The following is a 17,639-nucleotide window of genomic DNA, read 5'->3' on the forward strand; positions in this document are numbered from 1 at the left end:
GCCCTCCTGACCTCTTGGTTCCTTCTCCCTCTCCTTTTTCTCTCCCTCCTCTTCCCCCTCCTCCTCTCCCCCTCTCCCCCCTCCTCCTCTCCCCCTCTCCCCTTCTCCCCTTTCGTCTGTCTGCGCCTCCCCCCTTCTCTTTCTCCTTCTGTCTTTCCCTCCCTTGAACCTCGCCACCACATACCCTTGGCAACCTTAGGTTTCGGAGGGAATGGTGGTATTTCTGAGAGAGCGCCTTCGCTTGGGTGCAGAACCGCTAGGGAAGCAGATTATGAGGAAAAGAGGCTCCTGTGGGCCTGAGGAGGGCCTGCGGCCTTCCTGCCCCTCACAGCAGCCTCGGCCTTTAACCTGTGCTGACAGTCTCTTAGAAACAGCCGAGAGAGGTGACCTGGAATATTAAAGAAGAAACTTGAATCGTGATAACTGCTAAGGAACATCCCGCACTGCTCAGCAGAGCCGACAGGGGCGCCTGAAAGGGAAACTCGATCAGGAGAGGATGCCCCCAGCGCGGGCAGCCTGGGGCCGGCCCCGAGCAGTGCCCCTAGGAGAGCCGGGAGAGCCGGGCTGGAGCGTGCGATCATAGCCAAGGTTTTAGTTGAAGGACTCAGTCTAGTCGCTGCTTATTAAATACGTGAAACCTGACAAGCCTTGTAAACTCTAGACGGACAGAACGCAGGATGAATCCTGAGCTGCTCTAACGCATGAGACGTTCTCCTTTGTACCCGTGTCTGCCTTTGACTGGGTACGAATCTGTGCTCGGCCCTTTTTGGCTCTTCTCTACAGAGCAGTAGGACGGGAAGCTTGGCTTTGACAGCAGTAGCCTGTTGGCCCCTCTGCTAGCTCATGCAATCTCCCCAAAGGTCCCTTAACTTGTGCACGTCTTCTCACCCTCCTGTAATGGTTTTCTCAGAATTGAAAATAGTACAGCTTTTTTTTAAAAGCTGTACAATTCTGTACTCTTTTTTTTTGGCCAATCTCAGAGCGTGTGTGTGCCTGCGGATAAAACCAAGTTTTATTGTAATAGCATGTTTACTTCCTAGAATTGAGCTCTGCTGTTTTTTTATTTTAGGCAGTAGGCTTCTTCTTGAAGCAGCAGGTCCAGTACTACACTGACTCAAAGTATTTACATTTTTCCCTGTGAATGTCATGATCTCCATGTGAAAGACATCAAGATGAAAGCTAGGCTAGGGAACTTCTGTCTTTTTTATGAATTCAGTCTAGCCAATGAGACAATGACCAGCTGAAAACTAGTTGCAGAAATGCAACAGCATTTAATTGTTTGACACTAGTGTCCAAAAAAAGCCACAAGATGGGGATGTTAATACACAGACTTTAATGCAGCCTCTCTGTTTTGTCACTTTTTCCCTTTTTTCTTTAAACTATATATGTCAATACATCGTACACACCCCCCATCTCTCTCTCTATTCTATACGTATATATTTATTTATTTAATAGCATCTAAGTCATTATCAATCTAACGGGTAAGTCAGTTAAATTTTATGATTCTGTCCCCCAAATCTTTTTTACTGGGTGATTCTTTGTGGATAATATCTTTTCTTTCCTCTGATCTGCTTCCCCCCCCCCCCTTCCACCTGCCCCTCTCCACCTTGACTTCCGTTGGAGAGGAAAAAGCTTTCCTTACCTTGCATAGGAATGATCCATGATGGAGTATTTTGACTTGAATTTGTGAAATATGGTTAGAAATTTAGTATTTTCTGTTCCAAATACATTCAATCTGTGTTAATCTTTTTTTACCAGAAAGATTGAAAAAACATTTTACTCTTACAGTTTTTGGTGGAAAAGTACATTTATAAAATAGAATGCCCTCCATTGTTAAATAACCATCCTCTATTGATAATGGGTCAATAAGAATAGTTACCTTTAGTTCTGTAGATCGAGTATAATTTGAAAAATAGCATAACTAAAGCCAAGAGTTCAAGATCAGATATACACAATATAAATGGAAATAAAAAGAAGAATTTCATAATTGCTTCAAAATAAGTTGTTCTAGAATTACTGTTTTGCTGAATAGCTTCCTAAAGCTCTACTGTTGTAGCATCTATGAGGAAAAGAAGCCAGAATGTAGTAATTAGTTAGAAGTAAATATAGAGAATAGAGAGCCAAACTTGAGTATATTTGAGTAAAAAGGACAGATTATTTTCTTCCTAGTCCTTGATAGTTCCAGAGAAGGTAGAATTAATACCTTATTAGTACAGAATAAACTTGAAAAATCAAAGTCTTAGGGCCTATTAGCATTCTTGCCATTTTACAGAATTGACCTTTTTCTTAAAAAAAGTGGATCCATCTTCTCTTTAATTTCTACATTACCCAGAAGCTTCCCTGTGCCTGGAATTCTTAATAAAAACTCCAAATATATCTGTGGCTGTTTTTGAATGCAATGTTTGTTTGTTTTTCACTGACAGCACCATTATTCTCAATTTAAGTACCAGACATTTCCTTTTAAACTCTGGTACCTTGAATAACTTAAAGATGGATTTGGCCTCCCAGGTCAAGAAACGAGGGAACAGGAGCATAGAAAGGGAGAATTCATAAACTCATAGGATTTTAGAGCTGGAAGAGAACCTCAGAGATAAATGCTTTTATAGATAAGAAACTGAGATCCTTGAGAAAGTGACTTATCTGAGGTCACCAGGTAGACTTAAGGAGCAGAGCTGGGGTTGGGACTCAGACCATTTACCTTTTGTTCCAGTACTGCTTCATGTGAGGACCAAAAAAACTGTCTGGTTCCTGATAGTTGCTTTGTACCTTTGTCACCTCAGCTCACCTAGGGCAGACAGACACTTGTGTTTTCTGCATTTATTTCTATCTATGCCTAGCAAAGTACTTGTTTCACACTAAGTGCTTAAATTTCCAATAAATGCTCTGCTAATATATTATGAGTTCTCTTTAGATTTTTTTTTTGTTAACAATTATTTACATTTGCAAATATCTAAGTTGAAGGTATTACAGGTTGGTGTTGTGAAAAGACTGATTCATTGGCAAGGGATCTGACCTCAAATCCTGGCTCTGCTACTTTGTCCTTGTTTGGCCTTGGGCAGGTGACTTTGCTGGGCCTCGGTTTCTTCTGTAATGTTAGAGGAGTGGACTAAATGATTTTAAGATCCCTTCATGTTCCAACTTTAAGAGCCTTTGAATTATTGCAGTATGTCATAAGTAGGGCTGACTTTGAAAATGAGTCCCTCACTATTCAACTGGGTTTTTTTGCAGTGCAAAAAAAACTATGCATCATATGTTTAGATTGCATGGTGCACTCAGGAATTGGATGGTTTAAGCTGGATCAATCCTCCTTTTGCACTGACTACCAGTTTTGATTCAGAGATCATATCAAAGTGGTAACCATTATGTGTGTAAAACAAAGATTTAATATTTATTTACTTTGAAGATGACCTCTTTGCTGAAACTTTACCTCTGGGGTAAAGAACCTTTGCAGAAAGAATTCCATATTTATAATTCCCAATTCCCTGAGTTGCCCCTGCCCTTAAAAGTTGTATCTTTAAAAGTTTACTCAGTTGGTTAGAGCATCATGATGCTAGCAAGATCCAGGGTGTCAAGTTTAGTCCTCAAGAATTTTGTTAGCTTCACACAGAAAGTTTGCATCATCGCAGACTGCCTGCCACATGTGCTAGATAGCTATCTTACAAATGTGTGCCATTGGTGTCAGAGGAACCAATGGGAAAGTGTGGATGCTTGAGACTTGAATTCATCACCGCAAAAAAAAGCATAACTAATAATGCAAAGAACAGTATTTCTTAAAAACCGCAATCAGCGGTCTGGTTCACATCATATGCTGTGGCTAACAGCATACATTATAAGCTATCAGTTTTACTCTATTTTCATTAAATTCCTTTTTACTTGTTCTGTAGCAGTTTTTTGAAGGGGGCTATAATCTTGCATAAAAATAAAATTGAGGATTTAGTTTAGTGGTTTCATAGGTGTGGGCCACCTACGCAAACTGTATGACTGTTGATGGCCTTTGAGATTTGTTGTGGCCAAAAAGTTCATCCCTCCAAATAAGACTGAGCCTCCCTGAATTTAACAAGTCAGTCCTTGTACAATAAGTAGGGATGTGTAGCCAGTCATAGGCCATTGCTTGGAGTCCTTCCAGCTTGAGGGGAAAGACCTGCCAGGGAACTTGGAGTCATCTTAGGAGTCAACATTAGTATCTAATTTTATTACTAGTCTAGAATATATATATACAAAATGGGGAAAACTAATGATTTTCACATCAATTTTGCCAAATTCTATTTCAGTTTTTTTTCTTGGAGTATATGAATATAATTGGTATCACTATTATTTCAAAACCAACTTAGTCTTAACCTAAAATTATTTACTTGATAGCAGCATGCAGTTGAATTAAGAGAAGATTGATTTGATTCTAGCCATATCCAAAAAAGTTTTGGAATAGTACTTAGTACTACTGTGTTGTGGTGGTATTTTGCTGGTGATGTGGAAATGAGCTACTACATCACTGGGTACTAGTGGTACTGTAGGCTGTCAGCTTACTCTGTGGGTTTTCTATAATTATTTAATTTGAAACCCTTTCTGGTTTCATCCCTTGAATTTGTTCAAACTTCAAAAAAAAGGAAGTGTTTAGGATTGGTCTTTTAAGGTCCTAAAAGCTGTGTTTATTAAATCCTAAATCTTTGTCTTGGAATTGTGGGTGTAAATGTTATTTTTGGCAGCCTCTATCTGTACGTTCAAGTCTTGGTGAAGGGTGGCAAAGACCTTTTTTAGATTTCGACTTTTTCCTGTGGATCACCATAGAAAAGTGGCCATCTTAGATTTACACGTCATAAAAGTTGACGTAAGAATATTATTTAGTGGCCTATAAAAATGGCTGTTCTAGAAGTTGTTTAACTTCATAAAGCATATATATATATATATATATATATATATGGATGGTATTATATTCTTCAAATATTCCAGGCAGAGATGTTTTTAGGTAGCTTAAGTTTGTGGATTTTGTAATTCTAAGAAATTAAGAAGTTGAGTTGGGGGAAATAACATAAAATCTTGAGATACTGGGAATTATATTGCAAATTGAAATTAACGTTTCTAAGTGTTAACTATCTTCTTTCCATCTTATTACAAACCAGTAAACATTAAATTACGTTCATGGTAATGAGATAGAGTTGGTAAGTGCAGATAATTTAATATTTTTACGCTGAGGTATGTGGTTTTTGAATCCTTCAATAGTGACCCTTTAATTTTGGTGGCTAAGCTTATTTTTTATATTTCTAAATGTTTGATGTAGCCTAACTCAGGTTTCAAGATAACTTGAAAATTTTAATGTTTTATATTTTTCTCTTCTGATAAATGAGAATACAATTGCTGTATTTGATAACATTATTTAAGTGACTTACTTTCTAAGAATGTTTCTGAAAGAAGGTTCTTCACCTATTTATAGGCAGAACTGCCTACCTCAAAACTAGCTAACTCTGGAAAGGCTTATAAAATAGAATTTTTGTGTATTATTTATTATATAGTTTACTTGCTTAAAAAGAGAAAGGCTACTTTTATGCCATGGAAATAAGCATGAATTTGCTCACTACTTTAGTGAAATTTACTCTAAATACCTGTTTCTTTTCTTTTGTTTTGAGCTTGTTTGGAGGAGATTTAATTGAAGATTTTTTACAAGGAGATTGCCTACTTGGAATGAAGGAAATCATAGAAACAAAGTGAATTCCTGTAGTTAATATTTTTTAATGGTTCAGTAGCATTAAATTTTTATAGGGTCGTATAATTGCCTATGGTTTCTGGATTATTCTAATTCAACTTCTGACTGATTTGCTGATAAATACATAAGACACAGTAGATGTAACTGATAACACTAAACAATTTAAATAGTATTGCCAAGACAAAAGACTAATTATTGGTAAGTCTTCAGGTGAGAGTCCAACAGTTTAATACAGGGTGATTGAGCTTTTGGAAAAATTTTGTCATAGGATTTAGTGCTGTTTGTTGTTTAAATTAATTGTGCATGACCAAAAACAGCATTTAGGTAATTTTATGAACCTGTAAAAATTTAAAGCATAAATTTTAAGGCAGTTGCCATCCTTTGACTAATCTATAAAGGGACTATTCAGTAGAAATTGTTTGGTGAGTAATGTTCTTTATCATTTGCTGATGTATAAAGAAAGAGTTATTTAAAAATGAAAACATCTGTTTTTAAACCAATTGATAATATGTGCTAAGCTAAAATTATAGTTTTCAGGGTTAGATATGTTTGTAGTCTGCTTACTTGTAGCATAGACATAAAATAGATTCTCTAAATGATCAGCATGAAAAGCTACCAGCCGAATTCATTAGAAGTAATTAAATCTGAGGGAAGTTAGCTTTCTTATTATTTACCAAAAGTACTAAATTATGGATTGAACCAATAATTTCCATGATATGATTGAGATATGAGTAATATGTACAATATGAATTCAATATGAATAAATTTTGCTGGTAGCTGAAATTTAACTCATTTAGGTATCAAAACTTTTAACAATAATTTTTCATGTAAATGACTTTAAAATGTACTAAACATCTTGCTGTTTTAAATGTAACATAGCAAATATATTTAACCTTTTGTTGGTGATTCAGGGAGACTTATTATTATGAAGATGAATGATTTATTACAGGGATTTGGAGTCAGGTGTCCTGGATTAAATTCCAGCTCTGCTACTTAGTACCTGTATGACCTTGACCATGTCACTTAACCTGTCTGGAACTTTCTGTTTTCTCATCTGCAAAATGACATGCTTGCACTAGAGCACCTTAATCTTTTTAGTATTGTAATAACAGCAGCATATATTTATACGGTGCTTTAAGGTTTGCAGAGTGCTCTACAAACATCCCATTTTGTTTTTATGGCAACCTTGCCATGGAAGTAGGTGCTATTATTATCCTCATTTTACAGATGAGGAAACTGAAGCCAACAAGTTAAATGATAAGTTCTGGGTCACACGGCTAGTAAATGTCCAAGGAGGGATTTGAACTCTGTTCTTCCTGACTCCAGGTCCAGTGCTCTATACACTAGGTCACCTAACTGTCATATGAGCATTTTTGGCATTCTAAAGCCTATTCACTATTGACTGCTTTTCAAAAATATATATTTAAAAGTATTGTCATGGGGAAACTGAGGCAGGATGGTGGGTTGATTGAGCTTGGGAATTCTAAGTTAAAGTAGGACTAAATCCTTTGAGGTGTCTGTACAAATATGTCTGAGCACCAGTATTGTGCATCCCTGGGAATGGAGGGTCACCAGGCTGCCTAAGGAGGGACAGACTGCCCAGGTCAGAAACACAGCACATCAGAAATGCTGATCAGTAGTAGTGGCCATCCCATAAGTGATGCGACATTTCCAGACAAGGTGAGGTAAGGAGACCAAGTCTCAGAAACAATTTTAAAAAACTCAGCTGATTACAAACTCAGTAGTTGTGCCCATAAAGGAGTCCTTTTGATGATGGGCCATCACTGGGTTGGTCCTCAGAAGCTAGGCATCCAGATAAAGTCGTCTTTTGCCAAGGCTCGTAATTAAAACTTTTCTAGCTTACTATAAGTCCTGATAGAGTAGGCACTTTGCTGTTATATAGATTTCAAAAAATCCAGTCATTCTCATGCAAAGATGAAACATTAGAATAGGACTTAAGTGGAAGAGTTAAAATATAAAATTTTTGGAGTTAGGAAGATACCTTACAGATAAACTAATCTAACTCCTAATTTTATACATGAAGGAAACTGCCAATAGCCTGGTGCCATTTAATACTTAATCTGTTTCTTTCATGTTCTTGCTAATATAATTGAATTAAAATTATATGGAATTTTATTTTTGATTGCAGTCTTTTGTTAATGGAAAATTTTTTTAAATGATTAATTTGAAAACTTTCTTAAAATTTTGTTTTCAAGTAGATGTTCTTAAAATGAGAATAGATATCTATGGCATTTTATCTGTGTGTGTGTGTGTGTGTGTGTGTGTATTGTAATAGAAAAATGCATTCTAAATTGTCTAGATGAGGCTAAGATTCAAATATTATCAGCAAATAGATAGATTATGTCTACATTATTATTGTTTCAGTTCCAATTTTATCACATTTATTTAACTGAAGACTTGCTAGGGAGTCTTAGATCAAAAGATTTTTTTTTTAATGACCATTAACAAGAAGTTACATAAATATAGGACATGAGGACATAAGCAAGATTTATTACTGTGTTAGACTCAATAGATTTATTTTGTTTTAGCTTCTCACATGTGGACAATAGATCATCAGATTGAAAGCAGAAGTGTAAACATAATATTTTAAAATTTTAGAGTTGGTATCTATTGGCTATGAGGCATATCGTATGCATGCACTAATAAGTAGTGAAAAAAGAACAAAAATAGTTAACTTATAAAAGATTATGACATTTATTATCAATTTGTAGAATCCCAGAATTGGGGAAAAAAGACCATAGAGGCTATCCAATCTCTGTACCTAAACAGGAATCCTATAAAATACCTACCTGCAGAGTTTCGAGGATCAAATGAGATAATAATTGTGAAGTACTTAGCATAATGCCATTAATGTTAGCAATGATTAGTAGTAGTAGTAGGTCTCCCTGCCGTAAATCTTTCCCTGCTATCCTCCATTCAGCTATCAAAGGGATCTTCCTAAAGTTACAATACAGGCCTGTGCCTATTCCTATTCAGTCAACTCCAGTGGCTACCTGTTATGATCAGATATAAAATCTTCAAACCCTTCATAGCCTGCCTTTTTCCTTACTTTGCAGCCTTCTTATACCTCAGTCAATTCTACATACTTTACAACTCATTGATACTCTTTGCTGTTCCTTGAAAAAGACACTCCATCTCCTGACAACTTGTATTTTCCACTGACTGTCCCCCATGCCTAGAATTTTCTTCCTCACCTTTTTTACCTTCTGGCTTCCTTTAAGTCTTAGCTGTGAAATTCCATCTTCTGACAGAACTCTTTCCAAGTGTTCTTTAATGCTCAGACACTGATCAATAACTAGTTAGAATCAACAAAGGCAATAGGTTTTATGGATAGAGCCTGCTCCTTAGGGAATAGAAACTCTCCAGTAGAGTGGTTTGTCCCAAATTAGAGACAGTTTGTTAATACTGTATTTAAATTTGGAAAATCCAACTCCAGTTAACCCCTGGTGCCAAAGCCTAATGAAAACCTTTTTCCTTGCTGCCTGGACTGGCGGGATATGAAGTTCTGGATCCAGAGGGATTGTTTCTGTAAATTTGTTGATTGTTAGAAGAGATAGAGGCTCTTAAGTTCATCTTACAGATGAGATAAACTAGAATAGTTTCAGGGGGAGAGGGAGGCATCTTTGCAGTGGGTGGGCTTGAAAAAGCAGGCCACAGAACAGAGCAACTAAGGGGTTAGATCTGCCTCTCTCCCTTTGTCTCAGGAAAAGGATAACAGGGAGGATTCTCCTAGAATATATTGTGGTCATTCTTTATGGGAAAGTCCAGTTTTTCAGACTAGACAGTTCCATTTAGAAATAAAGAGCACTACTGTGGGAGTTGAAAGACTTGGGTTCTAGTCCTGCTAACTACCATCTTAACTGTGTGACTATGGACAAGTCACTTCTTCATCTCTTTCCACCTCATTTTGCTTGTTTGGCCAATGAAGGGAATTGATTATGCTTTATCTCTAAGGCCTTTGTACGTGTATAAGACTGAGTTTAAGTAGGGATGCCATATAGGCACATGACTAATGCAGTAAAATTCATAATAAAGGGTTATGTGTCATTTTTCAATATCACAAGCTGTTATTAAAGGTTTTATACTTAAGGAATATTTTATTAGTTCACTTATTGGACAGAGCTAACATCTGATATTCTTCATTTGTTGTGGGACTGTGTCGCAAGTGTTGGAAGTCTTCATCTAAAGATCGTGCTGCTCTAAATAAACCACATTTGTCTCTCATCGTGAGATATGGTGGTACATATGTGAATGAATAAATGGAGAAAAAAGCAACTGTTAGGCACTTAAAAGGGACTAGGCATTTGGCTAAGCCTTAGGGGTAGAGAGATAAAAAGCCAAACAGTCCCAGCTTTCAATGAGTTTAAATTTTAATTAGGGAATAGTGGCCAGGGAAGGTTGTTTTAGACTAGGCAGTTACTGGGATTGTGAGTAACTTAGGGCAGTTGTGACTGATGCTTCTCTTTTGTTGTATTAATTTGATTGCTGCTGTTAGAGTAAGAGATGGAAGGGTTGAGGATTGGGAACTGGGGGAAAAGGGAGGGATGTGTAAGTGGGGAAACATGTGTAGCAACATGACTGAAAAGATGATCATAGTGCATTGTGGTGGGTCTGGAGAGCCTAATTAAAGGGAAATTTGGTTTGTTGAATAGCTCGTTTATAGAATATGCATGTAACTGCAACTGTTCCCCCTCTTTCCTGTCATGTAACCTCCTTGAGGTCAGGGATTGTTTTCAATTTTGTCTTTATATTCCCAATGCCTCGTTACATACTGGATACTTAATAGTTGTTGCTGTTGTCTATGCATAATATTAATTCAACAAATATTGTAATATCTTTTATGTTCTCTTTACTAATTCTTTATCCCACTCCTTTAGAGTGGTTGTCTTAATCTTTAGCTTCTTTCCTAAGGTTTTCTTTGGTACCCTTTCCTCCCATCCTCTCAAAGAATTGAGAATCTTGCCAAATACGTTTTACTAAGAAAATTGAGACCAGTCATTGAGTGCTCCATCTTCATTTTCTAACCCATCTTTGAATCAGGTATACCAGAACCTTTTTTGTCTTTTTTCTGTACTCTCTCACTTAGTGACCTCATCACCTCCCATAGATTTAACCATCCTCTCTATGTAGTTGATTCCTAGATTTGTAAGTTTAATCTCATTTCTAGTCTCACATCACCAATTGCCTATTGGACTTTCAAACTAGTTATCATGTGGCTATCTCAAACTTAACACATTCAAAACAGAACTCATTAGCTTTTCCCCAAAACCTACCCCTCTTCTGAATGTTTCTGTTTCTGTCAAGGACATTTCTAGCCTCTCATCCAGGTTCACAGCCTTAGTGTCAGTCATCCTTCATCCTTACTCTCACCCCTAATATCTAGCCAGATCCAATGCTTTCTTCATTCACAACCTTTCGCACATATATGTCCTCTTCTATACATTTATTATAATACCAATTTATTATAATACCAATCTAGTTCAAACCCTGGACTATTTCAGCCTCCTAATTGCTCTTCCTGCCTCAAATTTCTGTCTAATCTGCCCTCTTCAGAATCAACAGTGATTTTCCTAAAGCTCAGATCTGACCATGTCAGTCTCTCCTCCCTCTCTGTCCAGCTCAATAAACTCTAGCAGGTTCCCTATTACCTACAATATCTAATTTAAACTATTGTATTTAGTATTTAAAGCTTTTCATAACCTGGCCCATCCTACCTTTCCAGCTTCGTTACACAATATTCCCTTCCACATACCCTACAGTCCAGCCAAATTGGCCTTTGCTGTTTCTCACATATGATGCTGCATTGCCTGTCTCTGTGTGCAGGTTGTTTCTTATGCCCAGAATTCATTCCTTCTTCAGTTCCATTTCTTGGAATCCCTGGTTTTGTTAATGAGGCAGCTCAAGCACTACCTTCCACAGGAGGCCTTGGAGGTTTTTCCTGATTCTGCTCCTGATTAGTGCCATTCCTATTAACCCCCCATCCCTACTCCTTCAGGGTTCCTTATGTGGGTTCCTCTGTTTTGTATTTACCCGTTTTTGTTCATGCTCTTTCCCCCTTTAGAATAGAAGCCCTTAAAGAGCAAGTATATTTCATTTGGCACATTGTTATAAATGTAAGTTGATTGACCATGTTAAAGATTAAAGTATAGTATGGGCCAAGCTCTATACAAATGTATATTGTAATTGAAGAATGATGATGGTTTTTGAATTGATGTGACCAAAATATTTTTTATTTTGTGGCCAACCCTCTGGTGATGAGGCTCTCCTCACTTAGTTAAGCTAGCCCTCTGCTCCGTTGCCAGACTCACACTCTAGTTGGACCTTCCAGAACATGTTGTTTTCCATTGTTCCATAGGCCTCATGATCCCAGAGTCACCTCTTTACTATATTGATATAGGATTATAAAATGTGGCCAGTAATATTGAGGATGAAGGATGATAAAAAATTGTCCATTCTATAGCTTATTTTCACCAGCCAAGCTTCTTGTGCCGGGCCTTTCCACATTTAATTAGGCAACTCCCTGGCTAAAAAGATACATAGCTTCTGACTTGGCCTCTTTTCCAACTTATTCCAACTTGGGAGACTGCCGTGAGGTTTCTCTCCAACAGAATATAAATGCCTTATATTCAGTTATTGTTATATTATTCTAAGGTCTTTTTTCCTTTGTGTTGCTAGTGCTTGGCACATGTTAATTGTTTAATTGCTCATTGAATGAATGATGAAATATTCCATCATGGAGGAACAAGTTGAGACATTAGCTCAAATCTGAAGGTTAGTTTGGATTTGATTAGGCAGAGTTTAATGACATTGGTCATAGGATCATTGACAGAGAGCCTTTTAAGTGTTACTGTGAATGTGATCCTGTATCCCCACCTCTTTACCATTCTGCCATTCAAGTACTTTAGGTAGGTAACAGGATCTCATTGGCTGTGGCTGCTAAAAACTCAATAGGAAGTGTCACCAACCAAATCGGTTGCAGTTTAGTAGGAACGAATTTTTTCAACTATAAAGCTGCAATTCATATAAACATGTATATGTGTCTGTCACTTATCTTGTTAGTGCAGTGTTTTTTAGGTAGCTATAAAATAAGAAAAAAATTTTCTCTGTCCTTAACAAAACAGAATTAAAATATGAATTAAATAAGTGTGTATTTTTTGCTAACTATAGCAATTGAACCTTTATTATTTTTTGCTATGTGGCATAAGCTAAAGAATCACATGAAAAAGTTTGCATATTTTATGGTATTTGCTTTGCTTTTAGGCAAAGTGAACACCTTTCCCTAGCATGATAAATAACGCAGAAGGCTTATTCTGCAAGTTTTTTTCAAGTGACAAACTCCATCGAAGGGTAATTCATTTGACAAAATCATTTTCTGTAAATAATCTGAATGTTACTATCTATTTGCTTTGACAGATGGTGCATTTTTTTTTCTTCACATGTTAGGGCATTAGAATTATTCAGCTTAATTTAATGTTATCAGATGTGAATAAAGTGTGGGAAATTTTTCTTTTCCTTTGCTGTTAAAGGGAATAACTAGCTATAAATGTGCTTGAAGACGTATCCAAAATACAAATTTTCTTTTAAAGGTTGTCAGGAGTGGAAGAATTCACACTAATTAGGAAGAAATACAACATCTAGTGTATTTTAGTATTAACTATTTCATCTCAAAGCATACAAACTTTTAAAACAGTTCATCTGAAGTTCATATATTTGCAAACTTTTCTGAAAGACCAAATTTATTACTAATTTAAAGAGCAAATGTGCAAACTGAAAGCTAGGTTGCAGGGGAAAGCATATTACATGTGGCACTTATTAAAATGAGGAGTCATTGCATAACTTTTCCATAATTCAGGAAATGTTTAGACATCTAGAAATGGTCTTTTCAGACAGTCTAACAGTACTATTAGCATAGACTTTGCTTCGTGGCAGTTTCTACAGAAGGACTGTGTACTATAATTTTCCTCTGATAGTTGCCAGCATACCTGTGAGTCTTCCAGGATTTTGTTAATTCAGTTATGGAAAATAACAGTCTTTTTTTGTTGTTGGGGGTAATAGGGACACGAATTATTTTTGGTGAAAGTTTGGTATTTGTTAATTGGTATAATAAAGAATCTAGATATAACAAAAATGTTGGAATATGTAGATAAATTTAAATTTCAGTGAACTTACATAGTCTTTTCATTTTGTAAATAAAAATTGGTAGAGCAGGATGCAGACTCTGTATCTGTTGATATTTTCATACCAAGAGGTGATAACCAGTGCTTTGGGAGAGCCATATTTTATACTGTCTGTTGTTTCTAGTACTCTGTAGTGATCATTACTGTTGAGAATGAAAACCTGAAGATTCAGTATGTTCTAAGGAAGAGTGCTTACTTTTAGAGGATTTTTAGCAATAATTGGAAAGATTTATTTACTGGCTGAAACTGTTTGACCATGGTATCTGATTCCCTCAACATTCTAACTAATTGAGATTAAAGTGAATTTTTTTTTTTGTTATAATCACATTTATCTTTATGACTCTTGGAGTTTAATCTGTGTACTTAGATACTTGGATCTATGGTCTTACTCACGGTCAAGTCTCTTAACTTTTCCTTTCTTGTTTTCTTCTTATCTGATAAACGGAGAACGTGGGTTAGCTGTCATACTACATACAGTGCCCCTTCCAGCTCACCCTATAATCCTAAAGTAAAAGCATTTTCACTGAATATCCTTTATGTGTATAATGTTCTCCTTCCTCAAAACTGTGTCTTGATTTCCCTGGTTTCCTTCAAGTCCCAGTAAATCCCATCTTCTATGGGAAGCCTTTCTTGATCCCTCTTTATTTTCAGCACCTTACTCCTGTTAGATTAATTCCAATTTATCCTGTATATAGCTTGCGTGTACGTAGTTATTTGCTTTTTGTTTCTCCCAGTAGATTGTGAGATCCTCTGTAACAGGGACTTTGTATCCCCAGTGCTTAGCACAGTGCTTAAGAAATATTGACGACTGACTGACTGTTCCCATTGATAGAAACAAGGATGTTCTGAAGAGAGTGGTGAGGTTGGGCAGGAATGGGAGGGGGAGGGGAGAAAGATAAGTTCTGTTTCGGACATGTTGAGTTTGAGATGTCTTTGGAATATCCATTTTGAAATGTGCTGTAGATAGTTGATGATCAGACAAAGCTTTTCTTTTCCTACTCAATTTTAGGCCCAGCTCTATGTTCAAATCAATTAGCATTTCCCACTTTACCAAAACCTTCCAAAATGTTAGCATTATAGATAAAATAACATTTTATTTGTTATCTCTAGAAATGCCTACTTGTATGTTGTGCTTACTTATAACTGAATATTTGCTTGAGAGGTTTACAGATGATGTTCAGTGCTATTTTGTGGTTTAGTTTTCATCTGGGGCAGATAGTTGAGTTAAAATAGAGTAAAAATACAAACTTAAAAATTAACTTCACATTGCACATTAATTGAACATCGTATGTAGGATATAGTTTGTTTTTAGTGGGGTTTTTTTCTGTTTTTTTTTTTAATTACTGATTGGATTTTTGGTTATTATTCTTCATGAATATATCCATGATGAGTAGCTGATAGACAAGTTGGTTCATAGTCATTTGTATGAACATGACCAAATTGTAGTTTTTGGCATTTTAAATAAGGTATATCTGGCAAACTGTTTGCACAAATATTAATTCTTAACCTCTCCCCTTCTCCCCCACTTTTTTTTTCCAGCAAAATCAAACAGGGTCTTCTGCCTAGCTTGGAGGATTTGCTGTTTTATACAATTGCAGAAGGGCAAGAAAAAATACCAGTTCATAAATTCATTACTGTAAGTTGTCAACCTCCCCCCCCAATCTTGTATATTTCATTGGTAGTCCTTGGTCATGTAACTGTAACGTTTTAATGGCCATCTACATGTGGATTTCGACAGTTTCTTATTAGATTTTTGTTTTCATGATTTTTTAAAAAATCTTTTTCGAATAACCGATAAAGCAAAAATCAAACCATGAAAAACAATACAGAAATTTGATAAAGGACATTAACACTTTGTTTTTAAAATAATAAAAGGTATTTTTGTACATTGAGATAAAAATATGTAGTAAGAATGAATATGCAAATTATGTAGGATATATATTTACAGATTCTTTTTTTTTTTTTTAATAGGCACTGAAATCTACAGGATTGCGAACTTCTGATCCTAGGTTGAAAGAGTGTATGGATATGTTGAGATTAACTCTTCAGACAACATCAGATGGTGTCATGCTAGATAAAGATCTTTTTAAAAAGTAAAAATTCGGTCAAAATTTTAATGGGCAGTTTTTTGTACTACACATAATTATATAAAATTGTTTTTTTAATTGCATTTTTTTTGAAGATTGATGCGTTTGGGTAACTAAAAAAGTAGATATGAAATCTCATTTAAAGAAATAGCAAATGACAAAAACACAAAAAAATTGCAGTTACAGTACTTGGAAATTAAATTGATTTAGACCGTATAATAGCATTATTCACCCTGTCCGCTTGTACCCAGATCTGTTTATCTGTATCATATCTTTTTATCCTTATAATCTTGCCTCATAGTAATAGCCAGATTTCAGGAAAGACTCGTTTTTATGTATATTTGTTGTACTTACTCCTGATTATCTGAGCATCTGAAGTTAGTTATGTTGTAATGGAAATGCTATTTTCATTTATTTTTTAAAAATTATGTACTTTAAATCTTATTAGTTTATATGAATGCTTAATTTGTAATAATATATCTCTTTGCATTTTAGTTATTCCCAATTTTAACTTCCACTAGCATGTTTTTAGTTCAGCTTTATTGTGAAATTACTTACTGGATGATATATTCTCTGAAAAGCACAGTGTTATACAGAAAGTAGGAAGGGTTTAATAGCAATCTGACATCTCTTGAGAGCTACTCAAAAGTATCTGTGAATGATTATAAACTGCAGTCCCTGAAAGTCTATCAGGATCTTGGGAAAGCCTAAGGAATCTACTCTTTACCTGTTTTTTACAGAATCATTGGTCATCTTTGGTTTTTTTATTGAAGCTTATGTCTTCAGGTGAATTGTTCTGGTAACTGCATAGGATAATCTTAAGCCATTTAGGCAGGGACTGTTTTTTGCCTCTTTTTGTTTCTCCAGTGCTTAGTTTCTGGCCCTTAGTAGGTGCTTAATAAATATTCATTGTTGAATAACTGATTTGTGAATCACTACGCTGAGCTAAAATCCCATAGAGTTTGCTAGGAATGATACACTTGCAGTGGTCATAGAGTCTATAGAGATTTCTCTATTTTGTTAATGTTATTTGGAAAACAGTATTTCTTGTCCCATATGTGGGAACTGACTCTAAAGGATAGTCTGTGAAATCTGTTCTTGAGAGTGGTTCTTGGAATTTTGAGGCCCTAGAACTGCTTTGTGCAGATTGTTGACTTAGGCAGTATTTCTTTTTCTTAGTATAACTGAGTCCCAGAAATGTGCTTTATGTATGTGTAACGCTTTTTTTGATATGTTGTGGCTTCTGAAGATGTAATTCTGAGTAATGTAATATGGCTTTGCAACATGTATTTTTCAGAGTGCTCTTGTGTAGAGGTAGGGAAGGGCCATTTTTTCCTATTTTAAGGATAAGAAAACTGCCTAGAGTCACATCTAGCTGGAAAGCTGGAAATTGCAGCTATATCCTGACTGTTAGCTTAGTGTTGTACTTAACCCCCCACCCTGAGTTAAGTTATGTATCACTTTTGTGCTGTGTACTATTTTCAGTTTTAACTTTATATCCACAAAGAGGAAAGGTGAGAAAATGAGCAGGGGATCATGCATTAACCTGACCTATTTATATAAATTTTCCAAAAGGTCATGTGAATAACCTTTAGTTTTAAATATGCTAATTAGAAGTTGTACTTCCTATTCCATTATACATCTGAGCTGTACCTT

At 35.9% G+C, this 17,639-nt stretch overlaps 1 protein-coding gene across 4 annotated transcripts in view; it reads left to right on the forward strand.

Annotated features, from left to right (window-relative positions):
• GLS (glutaminase) overlaps nucleotides 1-17,639 on the forward strand; it is an 80,255-nt gene that overhangs the window by 1,249 nt on the left and 61,367 nt on the right. For all 4 annotated transcript variants that reach the window (XM_072612693.1, XM_072612694.1, XM_072612695.1 and 1 more), the window contains exons 2-3: nucleotides 15,436-15,532; nucleotides 15,868-15,989. In XM_072612693.1, coding sequence (XP_072468794.1) covers nucleotides 15,436-15,532; nucleotides 15,868-15,989 — 219 coding nt within the window. The remainder of the gene's footprint in view (nucleotides 1-15,435; nucleotides 15,533-15,867; nucleotides 15,990-17,639) is intronic.

This window comes from Notamacropus eugenii, chromosome 5 (assembly GCF_028372415.1).
Source record: "Notamacropus eugenii isolate mMacEug1 chromosome 5, mMacEug1.pri_v2, whole genome shotgun sequence".
NCBI classification, from domain to species: domain Eukaryota; kingdom Metazoa; phylum Chordata; class Mammalia; order Diprotodontia; family Macropodidae; genus Notamacropus; species Notamacropus eugenii.